The 17,485-nt window shown below is 44.4% G+C and overlaps 1 protein-coding gene across 2 annotated transcripts in view; it reads right to left on the bottom strand.

The window, feature by feature from the left end:
• Positions 1-260: 260 nt before the first annotated feature.
• Positions 261-17,485, bottom strand: part of PINX1 (PIN2 (TERF1) interacting telomerase inhibitor 1) — a 65,850-nt gene continuing 48,625 nt past the window's right edge. Inside the window, exon 7 of one of the 2 annotated variants that reach the window (XM_055428049.2) lies at positions 261-2,477. In XM_055428049.2, coding sequence (XP_055284024.2) covers positions 2,007-2,477 — 471 coding nt within the window. In that variant the 3' untranslated portion in view covers positions 261-2,006. The remainder of the gene's footprint in view (positions 2,478-17,485) is intronic. The other variant, XM_055428048.2, reaches the window with a different exon arrangement.

Raw genomic sequence — 17,485 nt, 5'->3', positions numbered from 1 at the left:
TCTGTGGCCCATTAAAATCATCATCACAGTCTACAGGTGCTCTCTGAGAGAGTCACACTTAACTAGTCTCGCGATGTCACTGCCTTGCGTTTCCAACTCTGAGAGCTCCCTGCAGCCCCTCCCTCCTCTGGTCTCCCCCCACCCCCTGAACCCCAGATGACTGGTGTGCAGCTCCCTGCTCCCTAAATGCCCATTCACTTCCTCCTCCTGCACACAATTCAGCATATTCTCCTGACTCTTCATTTTTATTAGTAAAGGAAGTTAAAGTAAATAAAAGGCAAAAAAGAAACAAACCCACCCCAGTCTATATACATATAAAGATAATTATCTTTAGGTTTTCTACGTGGCCACTCCCTTCTGAAACTCTAGTTTCATAACAAGACAGGACAAGCAGAGATAACTTGGGCATGTGCCTCCTGGGAAGAAAAGTGACTTTAAAAATCTTTGGTGCTTTATTATACTGGACCTTGCTTGGAATTCTGAAGGCTGAGGGCCACAATAAACTCAGAAACTAGACCTCATAAGAATTTCCCCTGTGGTATGTGTGCATATACTTTTAAGCGGTTAGCATCATTTGGAGTCTTAGGGGACTAAAATCAAATATACTTCATACACTTTCTCTGTTTTAAGCAGCTCAGGGCCATGTTTCTTCATATATAATGTGTGACCCCAGAGGTTCAAGTCAAGGGCACGAGCTCATGAGGTGGCTGTTGAGTTTTCATTCCTCTTATCCAGGAGCATATCTACAAATCAGGTGGAAGGCAACACACTGCCAGCCCGCGTGCCACAGCCCCGTGGCTCCAGACAGGTCTGCAGGATGGGGAGCAGGCAGCCAGCAAGGGCTAAGAGGAAAACCGGGAACTGAAATAAGAGGGGAGCAGGCAAGAGGGAGTGAAAGGATGTAGAAGAGAAGAAAGCAGAGGTCAGAGAACAGAGAGAGCGGAAGCGGGAAGCCGCAACGCTGGGCCACAAAACCAGCTGCGCCTTTCCTCTCCATTCTGTGTCCCAGAGAGGGTGTGACGGTGTCTGCAGTCTTCTGGGGAAACCCGCGTGTAGAGAGCTGACCCATCACACAGGCAGACACGCCAGGGTGTGTCGGGGCGGGTATAAACACCGGAGGTGACACCAGTTGGTGTGAGCAAGGCTGAAGGTATCTTTTACACTTTATGTAATATTCATTTACTTTATTAATATTACGGCAGTCTCAATTGTGATGAAATTAACTTCATAAACTTAAGAGTCTCATTCTTTTGTTTTGTTTAGCCTCCTGAGGATCTCCTGATGGTCAGAGGTGAAGAGGAGCCTTCTCTAGGGGATCTGTCCTCAGGGACCCCAACTGGATACGTATCTGACCACCGACTCCCGCTGAGGAACCACGAGAGGCCTCCTGTGAGAGGTGGGAAGTTAAACTGTGTCCACTGCTTCCAATTTGTAGTCTTGGGGAAGAAGACCTCAAAATACACGGCTGTCACTGCTCAGTGGAAGAGAGAGCATTAAAGCAATTTCCCTATCACCACCAAACCAGACCAAAACAACTCTCTGATTTGGGAATGTAATCATATAAAACCGACTTGGCAAAAACGCGTGGGTTGGCTATAGAACAAAAAGAACTCTCTGAATGCCTTTTAATCCTTTAATTAGACTAAGTCCTTCAGAAGCGAGCACAGTTCATTGTTACTGAAGGAAACCAAGAGCAAATACAGACTGTGAGAGACACACACGTGTGTGTACATAGAACGCTGTGCTCACACGAAGGAGAATAAATGTGCCAAAGGACTCAGAGGCCAGTAAGGAATTTGTTTGTCTGTGACAGCCATGACTTGGAACCCTGGAAAATTCTGGGAACAGGATTTGGGAAAGCGTGGTGTGGGCGAGACGCGGCAGGGGCCGGGCATGTCGGAGGCGGTGCGTGGCTCCCCGGGTGAACTCGGCTGACGCCCGGCCAGGGGAGTCTGTCCCGGCAGCGCCCCGACAGCAGAAGAGCTGGGAGGCACTGCCCAGAGAACTCATTTGGAGCCTTTCTTCTTTTTCTTCCTTTTCACTGGTGTTTCATCCACCGTACTATCCACTGCTGCCTCAACTTGCTTTGGTCCCTTTTCCTTTTCTTTCCTTTTTTTGGGCTTTGGCGGGGAGTCCTGGTCATCGAGTGGCCCCACGTGACCCTCTCCAGCCTCAGCAGAAGCCCCAGCATTCTCGTCCCGGTGAGGGTCCCCCAGCTCACATTCGACTTGGTTTCTCTTCTTCTTGGCCTTAGGTTGGATGTGGTTTTCCACATTTTTATCTTTTGCCTCTTTCTTTCTTTTCTTCCCCCTTTTCCTTTCCACGGGGGTCTCGGAAGCCTCCGGCCCTGCAGCCATGCCTTGCGCCTTGCTCTTCCGCTCCGCCATGCGCCTGGCGAAGTACTCGTGGATGGTGAAGGCACTGGTGGTCGTGGTGGAGGTGTCAGTCTCCTCCGTGGCAGACGGGCTAGGGTGGTCCTGGGATGGGGAAGAGTGAAAAACGGTTATTTATCAGCTAATTACGTCTCAACACATCTAGGAGGCCTCCGCCTGGAGCCCCACACACTTGGCAGCCCGGAGACCAGGCTAGGGGACCAGGTCTCCCCTTGTCTCCTCCTCCTTGCTGGGCAGAGCTGAGCTGCACAAGACGGAACAAGGTGGCCAGATGCACTGGCTGAGGACTCTACAGGGTGGGAGACCAGAAGGGAAGACGCTAACTTCACGAGGTAGACGGCAAGTCACCTGGACGGAATTCTGAATGAACAGCTGCTGGGAAACAACATGATAAATGGCAACAAAAGTCCTAGAGGCTCAGAAACAAAGACCCTGAAAGCCTTGAGCTTTGTGGTGTCATCAAGACACCTCCTTTGGCTTGCTGTGGATTCACAGGCTTTTGTGCTCTGACCCACAAGCTTAGAAACCGTGTATATGTAATCCCCAGAAGCCACGTGCCAGCCTGGACCGTAGTGTGTCCAGGGCACCTTCTTTTCCCTCCAAAGGCAAAGCATGGCCCTCTGGCAGCCGCTCGGGGGAGGAGGCGCCAGGGCTGGGAGACGGGAGACGTCCCCTCCCGCCCCCTGACTCTGCCATGACCTAGACACTCATGGCTGTGTCCATCCTGCTTCTAAATGGAGGAATTACTCACTCGTATCCACTGGGATTAACTGCGGTTTACATTTTAATTTTAAACAAATATACTCCCAGTTGTAAAGCTTGAGAAGAGAAAAAAAAAAAAACCCTAACTTAATAGGTTGGGAGAAAAAATGAAACGCTGGTTATCACACCATATAGGTTGTGGCTGGCTGGCAGTAAGGAGGTGAAAAAGTGTGTGTAAAAAAGGAAGCACCTTCGAGTGGAAGAATGTAAGGACTGTGTTTTAGGTAAAGTCAGTGTCTGCAATAATTTTGCCCACAGTCTTTTGAAGTAATCAAGCCATTAAGCAACTAAGCTAAACTTAGGTTTTCATAATTACCTGGGTTCTTCCTTCATATTCACTTATTTGCACAGAAAGAGATTGGTTGTCTGACCCTTTCCAGGCTGGAAAATAGTTCTCTAAATAAATCCATTTCCAATTGGAGTCCACAAATTATTCTGAACTTGGTGGGCAAAACTCTGCTCATGTAGTTAACTTTATTACAACCAACACATATAACTGAACCACATATTTTCTTGTTACATCTGCACTCCAGACCCAGCCCAGTGGCCTCCAGCCTGAAGCTTTGACTGACTCAGTATTATTTCAGTGGGCAATGGAGCTTTGAATGGCCATTGCCCCAGATAGCTGTCACAAAAGATACCTTACCAACAACATCAAACTTATCCAATCAACACAAACCTAATTTTACTCAGGGCTAAAACCACAAAATCATGTAGTCAGTTTTTAAAACTTCAAAAGGTAAAATGTAGAACACCTTTTACCAAGGTGGAATAAACCAACTGAGCTTTTTAAATGTTATCTATCAGTATTCGATTTTGCCTGGAAGCCCATAAAGTAATTTTGAGGAAAATTTAAAAATAGCTGCACAGGAGCCAAAAACAAGGTCACTTTGTCTTTTGATTCCTCAAATATTGAAAAAGATCTGAAGTTTTGCAGACCAGGATGAAAAATCTTAAGACTCTCTTGATCCCAGCCAATCCCAGTCTCACTGACAAGAAAGGTCCTGCCTTCCATGAAGTAAGGGCATACAGCCACACACAGCAAGTTTGTAGGAAGGTGGCCTGTTTATATAAAACAGGGCTCATTTAGCTTCACAGTATTAAAGGAGTTTGTCTCATGTGGGCCAACTCCTCTGAAGCGTCTCTGTGTCTTAGGAGCCCAAATTCAAGTCATATCCTATGGTTCCTTACCTTGGTCACCCATTTATTACCTTCTGAATTCCTGCTTTTAACATTTAAATCACAGGAACTAATTACTGGTATTAAATCACACTTTTAGTTACTGGAAAATACAAGATCGTTTGTGAGTCACTTGTTGAATTCAGCGGGCCTTTCTAGTCCCAGAAAATAACTCTGCTCATAATCAACTACTCTGGTGACAAGGATTTTGATAATCACGGGCCACTGCACACCAAGCTCAGCAGGGCATGGAGACAAGCCAGAGAGGTGCCAGCACCCAAATGCTACTGATCCCAAGGAGAGTGTGGGCAAGACAATGACTTTGGGGAGACTTGGGGAACGCCAGGGGCAGCCTCCTACACTTCAAGAGTGTTTATGATTTAAAAACCATGGAAACGAGGGAGGGACAGGTTGCAAATCTGAATGCTGTAGGAGCAAGGAAGGCCCTGGTCTCATATTTTATGCTTTTACAAATCCGACACCCAATTTTACTGCAGTGATTACAATTCTTGTTTCTATATTCTCAGCCACAAATGTGAAAAATGTACACTTCTTCAAGAAAACGAATACTTTTCATATCTGGTTGCTTTTTCAAAGTAAATAAGTACTGAGAAACGCACTAGATACTTTTTCGTACTGAAATAGAATCCACTGGCTTCTTCCCAGGTTCCCACTAAACACATAATGCAACCTCAAAAAAATAAATTCTGTCATACCAAATGTGACTTACACTACTTCATAAACTTTGAGAATCCCAATTTGCTAGCAGTGTTCTAAAAACAAGTAAAGTAAGTTTACAAATAACTGGAAAACTTCCTGTTTCATACAAAATACTAGCAAGGGAGGTCTGGCTAACTAATGATTTTACAAAATATTTGATTTAACCTCAGGGATTTAGGAAACCTCTTCTTTTAAACTCCCAATTCCTGCTATTAACTAATGGAGAGCCTTAGATAAATCCCGTAACTTCTCTGGGTCTCAGTTACTAAGCAAGTCAAATAAGTAGATTAGATTCAACCTGAAAGTCTAAGTTACCAAACTCTGAAATGATATTTGGGGCAGCCATTCCTCTGTGACACCGAGAGCAGAGGAGGAAGAGTGAGGCAAGACAAGCAAGCAGCAGGATGAGCTCAGCTCAGAGAGAACTAGCGCCCCAACCGCCGCATCAAGACGGAGAATGCTAGCAACGCACTCACAAGTCCATGCACAGAAAAACAGTTCACAACAATCACCCGCATACAACCGTCTGCCAGAGAGCAGACCCAGTCATACCGCTCTGGAGAGCAGAAGGGGCCAGATACTATTTGCACTGAATGATTCGTAAGAATACATTTCAAAGAATTGACACTATATATTAGAAGCTAAAATCAATAAAAGCAAGAAACTGGGGTTGACTATTCATTGGAATGTGAATCTATTTTAAATTTACTTCCTGGAAATCACTCCAATGTTTCCAAAAAAGGTGGTAAGAAGCTGTAACTTTTAAAATAACAATCCCATTTGTACTTACGGTTTTTTGTTTTCTAATTATTATTATTATGTATTTCTGTGGCTGCATCTTGTCTTAGTTGCAGGCTTCCCAGCTGGCGCTAGTGGTAAAGAGCCCACCTGCCAACGTAGGTAGACGTAAGAGATGTGGGTTCAATCCCTGGGCCAGAAGATCCCCTGGAAGAGGGCATGGCAACCCGCTCCAGGATTCTTGCCTGGAGAATCCCATGGACTGAGGAGCCTGGCGGGCTGCAGTCCATGGGGTCGCACAGAGCTGGACACGACTGAAGCAACTTAGCACGCACACAGTCTTAATAGAGGCATGCAGAGTGTTAGTTGCAGCCTAGTTCTCTGACCAGGAATCAAACCTGGGCCCCCTGCATTGGTAGCGTGAAATCCCATGGACAGAGGAGACTGGCGGGCTACTGCCCATGGGGTCACAAAGAGTCTGACAACTGAGTGACTGGGCACACACACATACCACAATCATCTCAGGTGCCTGAAAGATGCCTGTCACCTTTCCTCAAAAGAGGTTGTTCTTTGCTTTTGTTAGGTACTCTCTCTCGAGGCTGGGCAGCTCAGTGAGCTACGTGCTCAAGCTCTCCTGGGTTTCCTGTCCCCCGTGTCACCCAAACATATCTAATCAGATGGAGTAACAGTAAAAGGACAAAATAAAGAGGATTCTCTTTATTATTCTCAGAAGACTGTTGTTAGCAACGTCTGAGGCAGGGAAACAGCAATCTGGATGGAGAATTTAGAGAGATGTTTATGGCAGATGCACCTTAAACCTAAAATCTTACCACTTGTGATAAGCTTACAGTCCAGGATGAAGTTTAAAGGCAAAACTTAGCAACCTAGCCTTTCTCATGTGTCACTGCTGATCTTAAGTGACAAGATGATTGAAGCCTTTTGATTTCCACACCGAAACATAGAGATCAGGGTGCAACAGTAATCCTTCAGTGAGCTTTTCTCACTGAAAGGAAAAGCAGACACCAGAGCTCCAGGGTGATAGACTCGGCAGTGGGGGCATTAGCTCTGAGTGCTGTGGCTTGTGATGAACAAAAGCTCACTTCCGCCCTGGCCTGTCGTCAGCCTGCGCTGGATCAGTCTGGGAAGAATTAAGAGAGCTTGGCAAGTGAGGAGTTCGAAAGAACACTTGGCATATTTTCTAAGCTTTCCAGCGGGACAGTTCTGACAAACGCAAATTAATTATGTCTTGATGTCATCGTGGGAGGTAGAAATCGCACCCATCCACTTAGGACAGTGATGAATTCAGGTCAGAAGAGATTTCATGTCCCATCAAGAGGAGGGCAGAGCTGAGGTGAGGGCGGTGCCTGACTGTGGGGGCACGAAACGCTTTGCCGACAGAGGGGGCAGAGGACGCTGCTGGGGTCATCCACTGTGCTCACTGCAATGCTCTTCAGACCCTCCATATGCAGCCGTCGGCATCACTTCCTTAAAGATCAAGTACAAGAGCGCCTCCCCCCAGAAGCGGGTCCTTTGGGGAACAACCTCTCTTGTTTACCACCTGTGACTAGCAATTCGTTATTTTTACCTTCTGGTCTTGCACAGTCTGCTTTCTAACATCTTCCCATGGAAACTCCAAGTTCCCTGAAGGCAGGAACCATTCCTCTTTCATTTGTAGCACAGCCTCTCAAGAAGAGCAAACACATGGTGAGGGTGCCAGGAAAACACAACAGATGCCAACCCCGGGCAGATCAAGGCTGGGAAGCAGTCCCACCACCCGCACTGCACCAGACGCTCTGTGTGTTGGCTCAGATTCTCCTGCAAGCCAGGCGGGGCTAATGACTAGAAGGTGCATGGAAGAGTGGGAAGGAAAGAGAGAGCTGGCACTTTGAGGTGGCTGTTCTTCCTATAGGATGAAACCACGCTTCTCTAATCAGATGCCCCCTTGCCTCTTGGGGCACTACTGCAGGTGCATCCCAGTGCCTTTTTAATGTGATCAGCTGATTACTCCCTGTGGCCCTGACGGTGCACAGCTCTGCCAGGCGAGCCATTTATGTCTCCTCTGGCCTGTCGTTCCACTTGTTAACACACCACTTTCCAGAAGATTCAGTTCAGTTCAGTTCAGTCGCTCAGTCATGATCGACTCTTTGCGACCCCATGAATCACAGCACGCCAGGCCTCCCTGTCCATCACCAACTCCCGGAGTTCACTCAAACTCATGTCCATCGAGTTGGTGATGCCATCCAGCCATCTCATTCTCTGTCATCCCCTTCTCCTCCCGCCCCCAATCCCTCCCAGCATCAGAGTCTTTTCCAGTGAGTCAACTCGTCGCATGAGGTGGCCAAAGTATTGCAGTTTCAGCTTTAGCATCAGTCCTTCCAATGAACACCCAGGATTGATCTCCTTTAGAATGGACTGGTTGGATTTCCTTGCAGTCCAAGGGACTCTCAAGAGTCTTCTCCAACACCACAGTTCAAAAGCATCAATTCTTCGGCGCTCAGCTTTCTTCACAGTCCAACTCTCGCATCCATACATGACCACGGGAAAAACCATAGCCTTGACTAGATGGACCTTTGTTGGCAAAGTAATGTCTCTGCTTTTTAATATACTGTCTAGGTTGGTCATAACTTTCCTTCCAAGGAGTAAGCGTCTTTTAATTTCATGGCTGCAATCAGCATCCGCAGTGATTTTGGAGGCCCCAAAAATAAAGTCTGACACTGTTTCCACTGTTTCCCCATCTATTTCCCATGAAGTGATGGGACCAGATGCCATGATCTTTGTTTTCTGAATGCTGAGCTTCAAGCCAACCTTTTCACTCTCCTCTTTCACTTTCCTCAAGAGGTTTTTGAGTTCCTCTTCACTTTCTGCCATAAAGGTGGTGTCATCTGCATATCTGAGGTTACTGATATTTCTCCCGGCAATCTTGATTCCAGCTTGTACTTCCTCCAGCCCAGAATTTCTCATGATGTACTCTGCATATAAGTTAAATAAGCAGGGTGACAGTATACAGCCTTGCCGTACTCCTTTTCCTCTTTGGAACCAGTCTGCTGTTCCATGTACGGTTCTGACTGTTGCTTCCTGACCTGCATACCAGAAGATTAGGTATTAATAAACAGCAAAATGCGGTGGTGTGTTATAGGGGAATTGTCACAGGCATGATGTATGGTGAGCTGAACACAAGCAATACAATAACCTGTATGGGTTAACTGTTGTTGCCGTCAAAAGAAGAGGCTGGAAAGCATGAGCGTTCTAGGGTACATCGGAGGCAAAGGCAAGAGCCATTCTGAGAAGACAGACCACCGGGTCAAGTTCCACAGAAGCCCCACCTGGGCAGCAGGGTGTTAAGATGCAGCCTGCAGGTTGTCTTAAGCTGATCACACAACTGGCAAAGCTGCTGACTGCAGGCAGTCATCAAAATGGCTTGTCTCCAAAGGTTAAGCTCAGCAGTGATCAAAAGCTGGTTAGAAAACACGGATGGTGCGACTCTGTCGACACCTCTTGCCTTCTATGGCATCTTTTTGGTTTCCACGTGATTGAAAACAGTGTTTCACTGACAAAGAGCTATTTCTGCACTCACAAGAAGTTGACTCAAGTGTGAAATCTTGTGTGCTTTGTTTTTGTTTTTTTTTTCAAGATTATCATTTACTCACATCTGGAGTTAGGCTAAACATACAAAGTCTCAGGAAATAACCAGCCTTGTGGAATCTGCCTGGAAGACACAACCACTTTCAGGTGGGCAAGTATCCTAAGAGTTAAAAACAAATACAAGACTACTGACCAGAGGGAAGGTTTGATTTGAAGAGGGGTTAAAGATAAAAAAGCACAACGGGACTAGAATTATGCAGCACCTCTTAACTTTATGTGTGTATGTAACGAGTATCTGCTCACGCAAACAGGTTCTAGGAACCCAGGGCCTGTGCAGGGGTTCCAGGAGGGCCCGAGTTCTCTTTTTTTTTTGCCGCAGCACGCAAATTGCAACATACGGACCTCAGTTCCCCAACCAGAGATCAAACCAGTGCCCCTTGCCCCCACACTGGAAGTGCAGGGTCTTAAGCACTGGACCACCAGGGGAGTCTCCGGGAGGGCTCTGTCTAGAACACGGCAAGCAGAGAACAGCCGAAGGGCCAAATCTGACCGCTGCAGATCTTTGCACACCTCACAAGCTAAGAACGGGTTTTAGATTATAAATAGTTAGAGGGGAAAAGAAAAATCAAAGGAAGACTATTTCATGACATGTGAAAATTATGTGAATATCAAACTTAAATATTTCATCAGAAAAAAAAATTGTGGAAATGTGTTTTTTCTCCAGTATCTAAGTAAACTAAGTAACTAAGCTAAATAAATACCTGCTGAATGAATGAATAAACTGATTGTGAAATATAATCTGCTATTTGGAAATGTTAGCTGCATGTGAAGTACACACACACACACACACACCCCCCCCAAGTTGGAGGGCTTTGGGTTTTGATGAAGTTCTAATCTCAGTCTCTTGCTACTTTACTGAATTATACTGGTGAGTGCTAGAGAGGGCTGCTATTTGCCATGTGATTTCTGGCAGACAAGGAAGAAGTTTGGTTATGAAGTGATAGGATGTTAAAGAGAACTCACAACCCCCTGGAAGCAGGCAGACACCTGTCTAATGTTAAAACACTGGAACACTGCCTGGAACCTACAGACTCAGGGAAATGAACTGGACATCTCAGAGAAGATAATAGGAACTGGAAGGGACAAAACATCTTGCTTTTCCCTGGACAACAGCAGAGAAATACAAATAATGCCAAATTCCTCATAGGAAGGTCAGCGCTAACAAAGCTGTTCATTTTGCTTTTCCACTTGCCTCATCAGCTGCTCAAATGACCACTCATTAAGAAAAGCCAACATAAACATATTTTAAAAGGATGGTTCTCTATGACAACAACTGCTCTCAAGTAACTGACGTCAGAGCTCCTGATACGAGTCATGCAGCCTCTGGGGAAGGAAGAAAGGAGCAGGTTTCCAGCCTCCCTGAAAGGTCTCAAGGCTTGGAAAGTTGCAGCGATCCGTTTGGCAACAGCTCCCAACACACTGGCCGTTACAAGATAAACGAGGCTCCTCCAAAGCTAGAAACGATCAATGTGACACAGGTACCAACTGCTTTGAATGAAGCCTAAAAATAATCCAAGTTGACTGTGTTTTACAATTCTAGGTCAACTGCTTCCGTTCCCTGCTCTCTGGAGGCAGGACAAATAGCTCTGATAAGTGGTTGAAGGCTAGTGCCGGGACCTCCAAAGCAGACGCAGTGGCTAACAAAGGGTCTGTCTCTTCCGTCTTTACTCCACTGCCATGAAAATTGCTTAAGAATCATAATAACTCAAATTTAGGCCTCTTATTATATATGGAAAGCATAACATCTTTTGAAGATGTTAGAGAATCTAGTATTTTGAAACAAGGAATAGAATATGAACAGTTCTTTGGAAGAGTCACGATTATTAAGAAGAGAAAGATAAATTAATTTAGGTGAACAAAGTTATTATTAAGTCCTCTCCCTCTGTTCTTTGTATTAGGTAAGATTAATTATTATATAGAGCTCTTTTTAAACTTTTTATTGGAGTAGAGCTGACTTGCACTGTTCTGTTAGTTTCTGATGTACAGTGAAGTCAGTTTTACATGTGTGTGTATCCACTGTTTTTTAGAGTTTCTTCCCATATAGGTTATCACAGAGTACTGAATAAAGTTTCCTGTGCTATGCAGTAGGTTATTATTATCTATTTTAAATATAGTAGTGTGTATATGTCATTCCCAATCTCCCAATTTATCCCCTCCACCCCGTAACCACAAATTTGTTTTCTACACCTGTGATTCAACTTCTGTTTTGTAAATAAGTTCCTGTGTACCATTTCTTTAGATTCCACATATAAGTGATGTCATACTTGTCTTTCTCTGATTTACTTCACTCAGTATGACAATCTCTACTATAGACCTCTTTTTAATTGACCAGAAATTAAAATAGCAAATAAAAATATTTCTAAAATACTTTGAGGAGTAAATTTGGAAGGGCATAATAATTTTGTGTTTAAAGGATACTTAAGGTGCCTCAGTGGTAAAGAATCTTCCTGCCAATGCAAGAGACACAGGAGATGTGGGTTTGATCCTTGGGTCAGGATGATCCCTTGGAGGAGGAAATGGCAACCCACTCCAGTATTCTTGCCTGGGAAATCCCATAGACAGAGGAGCCTGGAGGGCTAGAGTCCACAGGGTTGCTAAGAGTCTGACACGACTGAGCACGCATGCACAAGTTAGTAACAGTAAATTAGATAAAATTCTGAAGTCATTGAGTCATGCAATAAAAGTAAATTATACAAAAAAAGAGAGACTGAGGACCAAAAATGTGGCCATCCAGCCCTTCATGGAGCAGCTGGAGTGGCTACTGTTTACTTGACCAGGCCCAGGGCCAGAAAGGAGCTCCCACCTGGGGGAGACACACAGTTTAAAAAAAAGGTGGTGGGGGGGGAGATGGTCTGAGATCTCATGTAAGTGTTCTTCAGTTCAGTTCAGTTCAGTTCAGTCGCTCAGTCGTGTCCGACTCTCCGCGACCCCATGAATCACAGCACGCCAGGCCTCCCTGTCCATCACCAACTCCCGGAGTTCACTCAAACTCATGTCCACAGAGTCGGTGATGCCATCCAGCCATCTCATTCTCTGTTGTCCCCTTCTCCTCCCGCCCCCAACCTTTCCCAGCATCAGAGTCTTTTCCAGTGAGTCAACTCGTTGCATGAGGTGGCCAAAGTATTGCGGTTTCAGCTTTAGCATCAGTCCCTCCAATGAACACCCAGGATTGATCTCCTTTAGAATGGACTGGTTGGATCTCCTTGCAGTCCAAGGGACTCTCAAGAGTCTTCTCCAACACCACAGTTCAAAAGCATCAATTCTTCGACGATCAGCTTTCTTCACAGTCCAACTCTCACATCCATACATGACCACGGGAAAAACCATTGCCTTGACTAGACAGACCTTGGTTGGCAAAGTAATGTCTCTGCTTTTTAATATACTATCAAGGTTGGTCATAACTTTCCTTCCAAGGAGCAAGTGTTCTTACCACAGTAATTTTTTTAAAATAATACATCAGGATAATTTATTTTTAAGAATAGACAGAAACTAAGCAAGAAAACTAACTACAACACAACTCCATTCAACAAAACCTCTAACCAATTAAACTGAGACTACAATTCCAGAGAGTTCATAAAAAATAAATAAACATTATTACTGCTATTAAATATATAATCCTTCTTTTATACATTATCATACATATAATGTAAATATATAATCTCAGTTTCACATAAGCTATAATTTTATTTTATAAGCAAAAAATTATTAGAGAGAAAGAACAAGTAATATACTGCCTCCCTATCTGCTCAGAACTCAAAAAGTTCCTAAAGCAAGTGCTGCCGCTTGTTTGTAGCCCCCTGACTGGCTCAACTCAATGCCTACAGCACAGCCTTTCCCAAACTATCAAAGGAGAAGGACAATTTTTTTACTTTTTTTTCTTTTTAAAATCTCCAATCCATTGCAGGCCAAGATTTTGTTTAAAAAATTTTTTAAATTACTAGGAAGACAAAATTTCAAAAAGACATATAAAACACTAGTTCCAATTTCTAACAATTAATATCACACTATTATAAAAGTTTCTAAATGCTTACTCTCAATTTCTTGCCCTGTCACAGGCTGGCCATACGTTGAGTGGCACTGGTATAAAATATTCAAAGGAAAGAAAGAAAGGGGCTGAGTTTGGTACAATAGAAATGGCAATGACTTAGGTGTCAAGAAATCTGTCCTTTTGGACCTAAAAGCAAATCGTCTGCGAAACAAGGAAGGAGGGCTACTCAGTGACTTCTTTCAAACATGGTTTTAGCAGTGTGTGCCTCTCTCCAAGCAAAATCTTTAACAGAAGGTGAGTGTGAACACCGGAGGGGAACTGTGGCTGAGGTGGCACTGGGGGAAACCAGAGCACATACACCTCCTCTCCCCTTGTCAGGCCCCTGACAAACCCAGTGCTCTATGGAACACAGTTTGAAAAGCAACAGCTACTGCTTAGGTCCATTACAATTTTAACGTTCATTGTAGCCTAGATAATTTCACAGCACTCCGTAACAGGAGACTAAGAAGCTTTCAAGAATAAAATTGGACATTTACCATTACCTAATAAGTACAATTGTTAAGGTGTTATTAACTTTTGGAATTCCAACAATTGGCTGTTTGTGAGCACTGGCCAGTGAGCAATGTCTTCCAAAAGTGGTAGCAAAGTACCAAACCTGGTCTCTTCGATAGTGTAAAGTCTTAAGCTGCAAACTAGACTCTGAGGGTCTAAATGACTGAGGATGAAGTCAAGGTTGACTGACTCCTACCTAGTGTGGCTACAAAGAGGCCCCAGAGGAGAAATGGTTAACGCATAGACCTGCGTCACCAGTGTCCCCACCAGTCACTGCAGACTACAGCAAGAGAAACAAAGCGCCACCTCACCAGTCACTAGCTGTGCTCTAACCCGAAGGAAGGTTCCTTTTCACCTATTTTCACTGTAGCACAGGATGGAGATCTGGGAGAGAATGTTATTTCTGCTTTCCAGCCAGACGGAGCAAAGGAAATGGATCAATATTTCACTCCTCTCCTCCAACACTGGGCCATCTATGTGTTATCTATATTTCTTACTATCACAAAAGCTCTTAAACTTGGCTTGATCTGTCAACTAACAAAAAGCCAAATCTAATCCTTTCAGGCCAAACCTATGTCCTGGCAAAAGTCTAACCAAACAAAACAGTCCAGGGACCTGCAGCTCTGGCTGTTTCGGTAGCCCTTTCTTTCCCTCAGCCCTCGCTCCTTTTTCTTTCCTTCTGTTTTTTTCATTCGTGTCTTATTATGAAGTTATGTTTGTTGATCTGGAAGACGACACACATTTTTAGTGGTACTGAAACCACCTTCAAAAAAGTGATGACCCACTTTCTCCTTTCTGGCCTTACAGAAAGTAGAGGCAGGCCCCCGAGCCCTGTTTGAAGTCCTTGCTGCCAGGAGATGGTCGGTTTATGTCTCTTGTCCAAGGACAGGAAAAGGACGCACTCTCGGCACCGTGTGCTGGAGAGAGATAAGACCAGAGATTTCTGTCCTCGGCACCTTATCAGCTCTTCCTGCTACTTTCCAGAGCGGAGAGCACCATGACTGGCAATAAACTAGCCTAAGCAGGGGCTGGGCGGCGGGCAGCTTGGGGATTGGAGGGAGGGAGGTAGGAAGGAGGGCAGGATGAAGAAAAGATGCGAGGTTTTTAATATATCTCGAAATGGTTCAGTCCAAATAAAACTGTCTTAAAAAAAAAACAGTTAAAAACACTCATATTTTACATCTCACTTTGCTAAAACTGCAGCACCAGGGGTAGCCGTTTTTATAAGAACTTCCTCTCTGGTTGGAATGCACTGCCACCTTCCTTGCTCTGAGCCCTGCCCCTCACTGCTTTGTGCTACTGGCTTCCGGGCACGTAGCGCGAGTCAGACCTGCTTGTCTGCCTGTCTGCGTTCTGCCTGGCGGTGGGGGTAGAGATGGGGGCACGCGGCAGGGGGCCTGCACACTGGAGACGACAGAGAGAATGGTTTCCATAGGCACGTGTGCCTCCACTTATTTGACTTGTAAGTGAATTTTTCTTGGAGTGCAGCTGCTTTACAATGTTGTGTAAGTTTCTACCGTACAGTAGATGTGTCCTCATTTAGACAACCAGTGTTTTCTTTTGGGGATTATGTGCGAGCAGTAAGAGCTGCACAGCCCGACCAATGGGATAACCAGGTAAAGAAGAAAGATCTTGGAATCAAGCTCCATGCAAAAAGTCTGTGCAGAATTTAAATTACAGAAGTGAATACAACATAAGAAAATAAAAATGGAGAATACAATCAGGAATCAGTGGACATATAACAAGATTAAAATTTAAGAATGCAATTTCTAAAAATAAAATGAAGGCTTCCCTGGTGGCTCAGGGAGGATCCCATTTGCCGTGGAGTAATTAAGCCCATGCATCACAACTACTGAGCCTGAACTTGAGTCCAGGAGCCCCAATAAGCAAAGCCACTGCAATGAGAAGTCTATGCACCCCAACTAGAGAGTAGCCTCCATTCTCCACAACTAGAGAAAGTCTGCACACAGCAACGAAGACCAAGACAGCCAAAAATAAATAAAATTCTTAAAAAAAAAAATGAAATGAACTGGATTTTGTAACCAGTCAATTGAATCCTTTTACAGAACAAAATTCCAAATGACTCTGAAACACTGTAATTTGACTGTACAGCCTTGACTAGACGGACCTTGGTTGGCAAAGTAATGTCTCTGCTTTTTAATATACTATCTAGGTTGGTCATAACTTTCCTTCCAAGGAGTAAGCGTCTTTTAATTTCCTGGCTGCAATCAGCATCTGCAGTGATTTTGGAGCCCCAAAAAATAAAGTCTGACACTGTTTCCCCATCTATTTCCCATGAAGTGATGGGACCAGATGCCATGATCTTAGTTTTCTGAATGTTGAGCTTCAAGCCAATTTTTTCACTCTCCTCCAACCTAGATAGCATATTAAAAAGCAGAGACATTACTTTGCCAACCAAGGGCCGTCTAGTCAAGGCTATGGTTTTTCCTGTGGTCACGTACAGATGTGAGAGTTGGACTGTGAAGAAAGCTGATCGCCAAAGAATTGATGCTTGTGAACTGTGGTGTTGGAGAAGACTCTTGAGAGTCCCCTGGACTGCAAGGAAATCCAACCAGTCCATTCTCAAGGAGATCAATCCTGGGTGTTCATTGGAAGGACTGATGCTAAAGCTGAAACTGCAATACCTTGGCCACCTCATGCGAAGAGTTGACTTACTGGAAAGGACTCTGATGCTGGGAGGGATTGGGGGCGGGAGGAGAAGGGGACGACAGAGAATGAGATGGCTGGATGGTATCACCAACTCGATGGAGGTGAGTTTGAGTGAACTCCGGGAGTTGGTGATGGACACGGAGGCCTGGCGTGCTGTGATTCATGGGGTTGCAAAGAGTCAGACACGACTGAGCAACTAAACTGAACTGAACCTAATAGATGTACCATAAGGGACAAAAAGAATTGGCCAAAAAAAAAAATTTTTTTTAAAACATCTCAACCTACTTTTTCTTTTTTATAATCAAGTTATTGATGTTATTCTGTGACTACTATCTATTCAATGGGAAATAAGCAAATGAATAAAATGGCATTTAAATGCTTTATATTTCTAGAACTGAGAAATTCCTAGATTTCTTACTGTGGCTAAATAAAAACAAAAGATCAATGACATTAAGTTTTGTGGTCCTGTATTTGAATGAGCAATGTGAATATAAACTCATGATATACTTTATCATTCGAAAAGGGTTGTGTCATTTGTTTAATCATCTGTCATTCAACAATGCTCCTGGATGGCAAGGAGAAACATCTGAGTTAAGAAGAAAAAGGAATTGGAAGGATCTGGATCAAGGGATCTAGAAAGGAAGAAAGCAATTAAAATAACTTTACTCAGAAGAATGATGAAATAATGAGAGATTATACTGCAGGGAGTTGTGACCATACCTGGAACCTCTTTATACATGGCCTGTTACACAGTATTGGCTACTATAAGATCCAGGCTGAGCCTAAATGACTAGAAAGCGGGCTCTGAAGTTCACTTGTGACTTCAACTCAAAGACAGCTG

This window comes from Moschus berezovskii, chromosome 7, assembly GCF_049115385.1.
Source record: "Moschus berezovskii isolate FMDL1 chromosome 7, NW_MosBer_1.0, whole genome shotgun sequence".
NCBI lineage: Eukaryota > Metazoa > Chordata > Mammalia > Artiodactyla > Moschidae > Moschus > Moschus berezovskii.
This window is presented reverse-complemented; position numbering and strand designations above follow the sequence as displayed.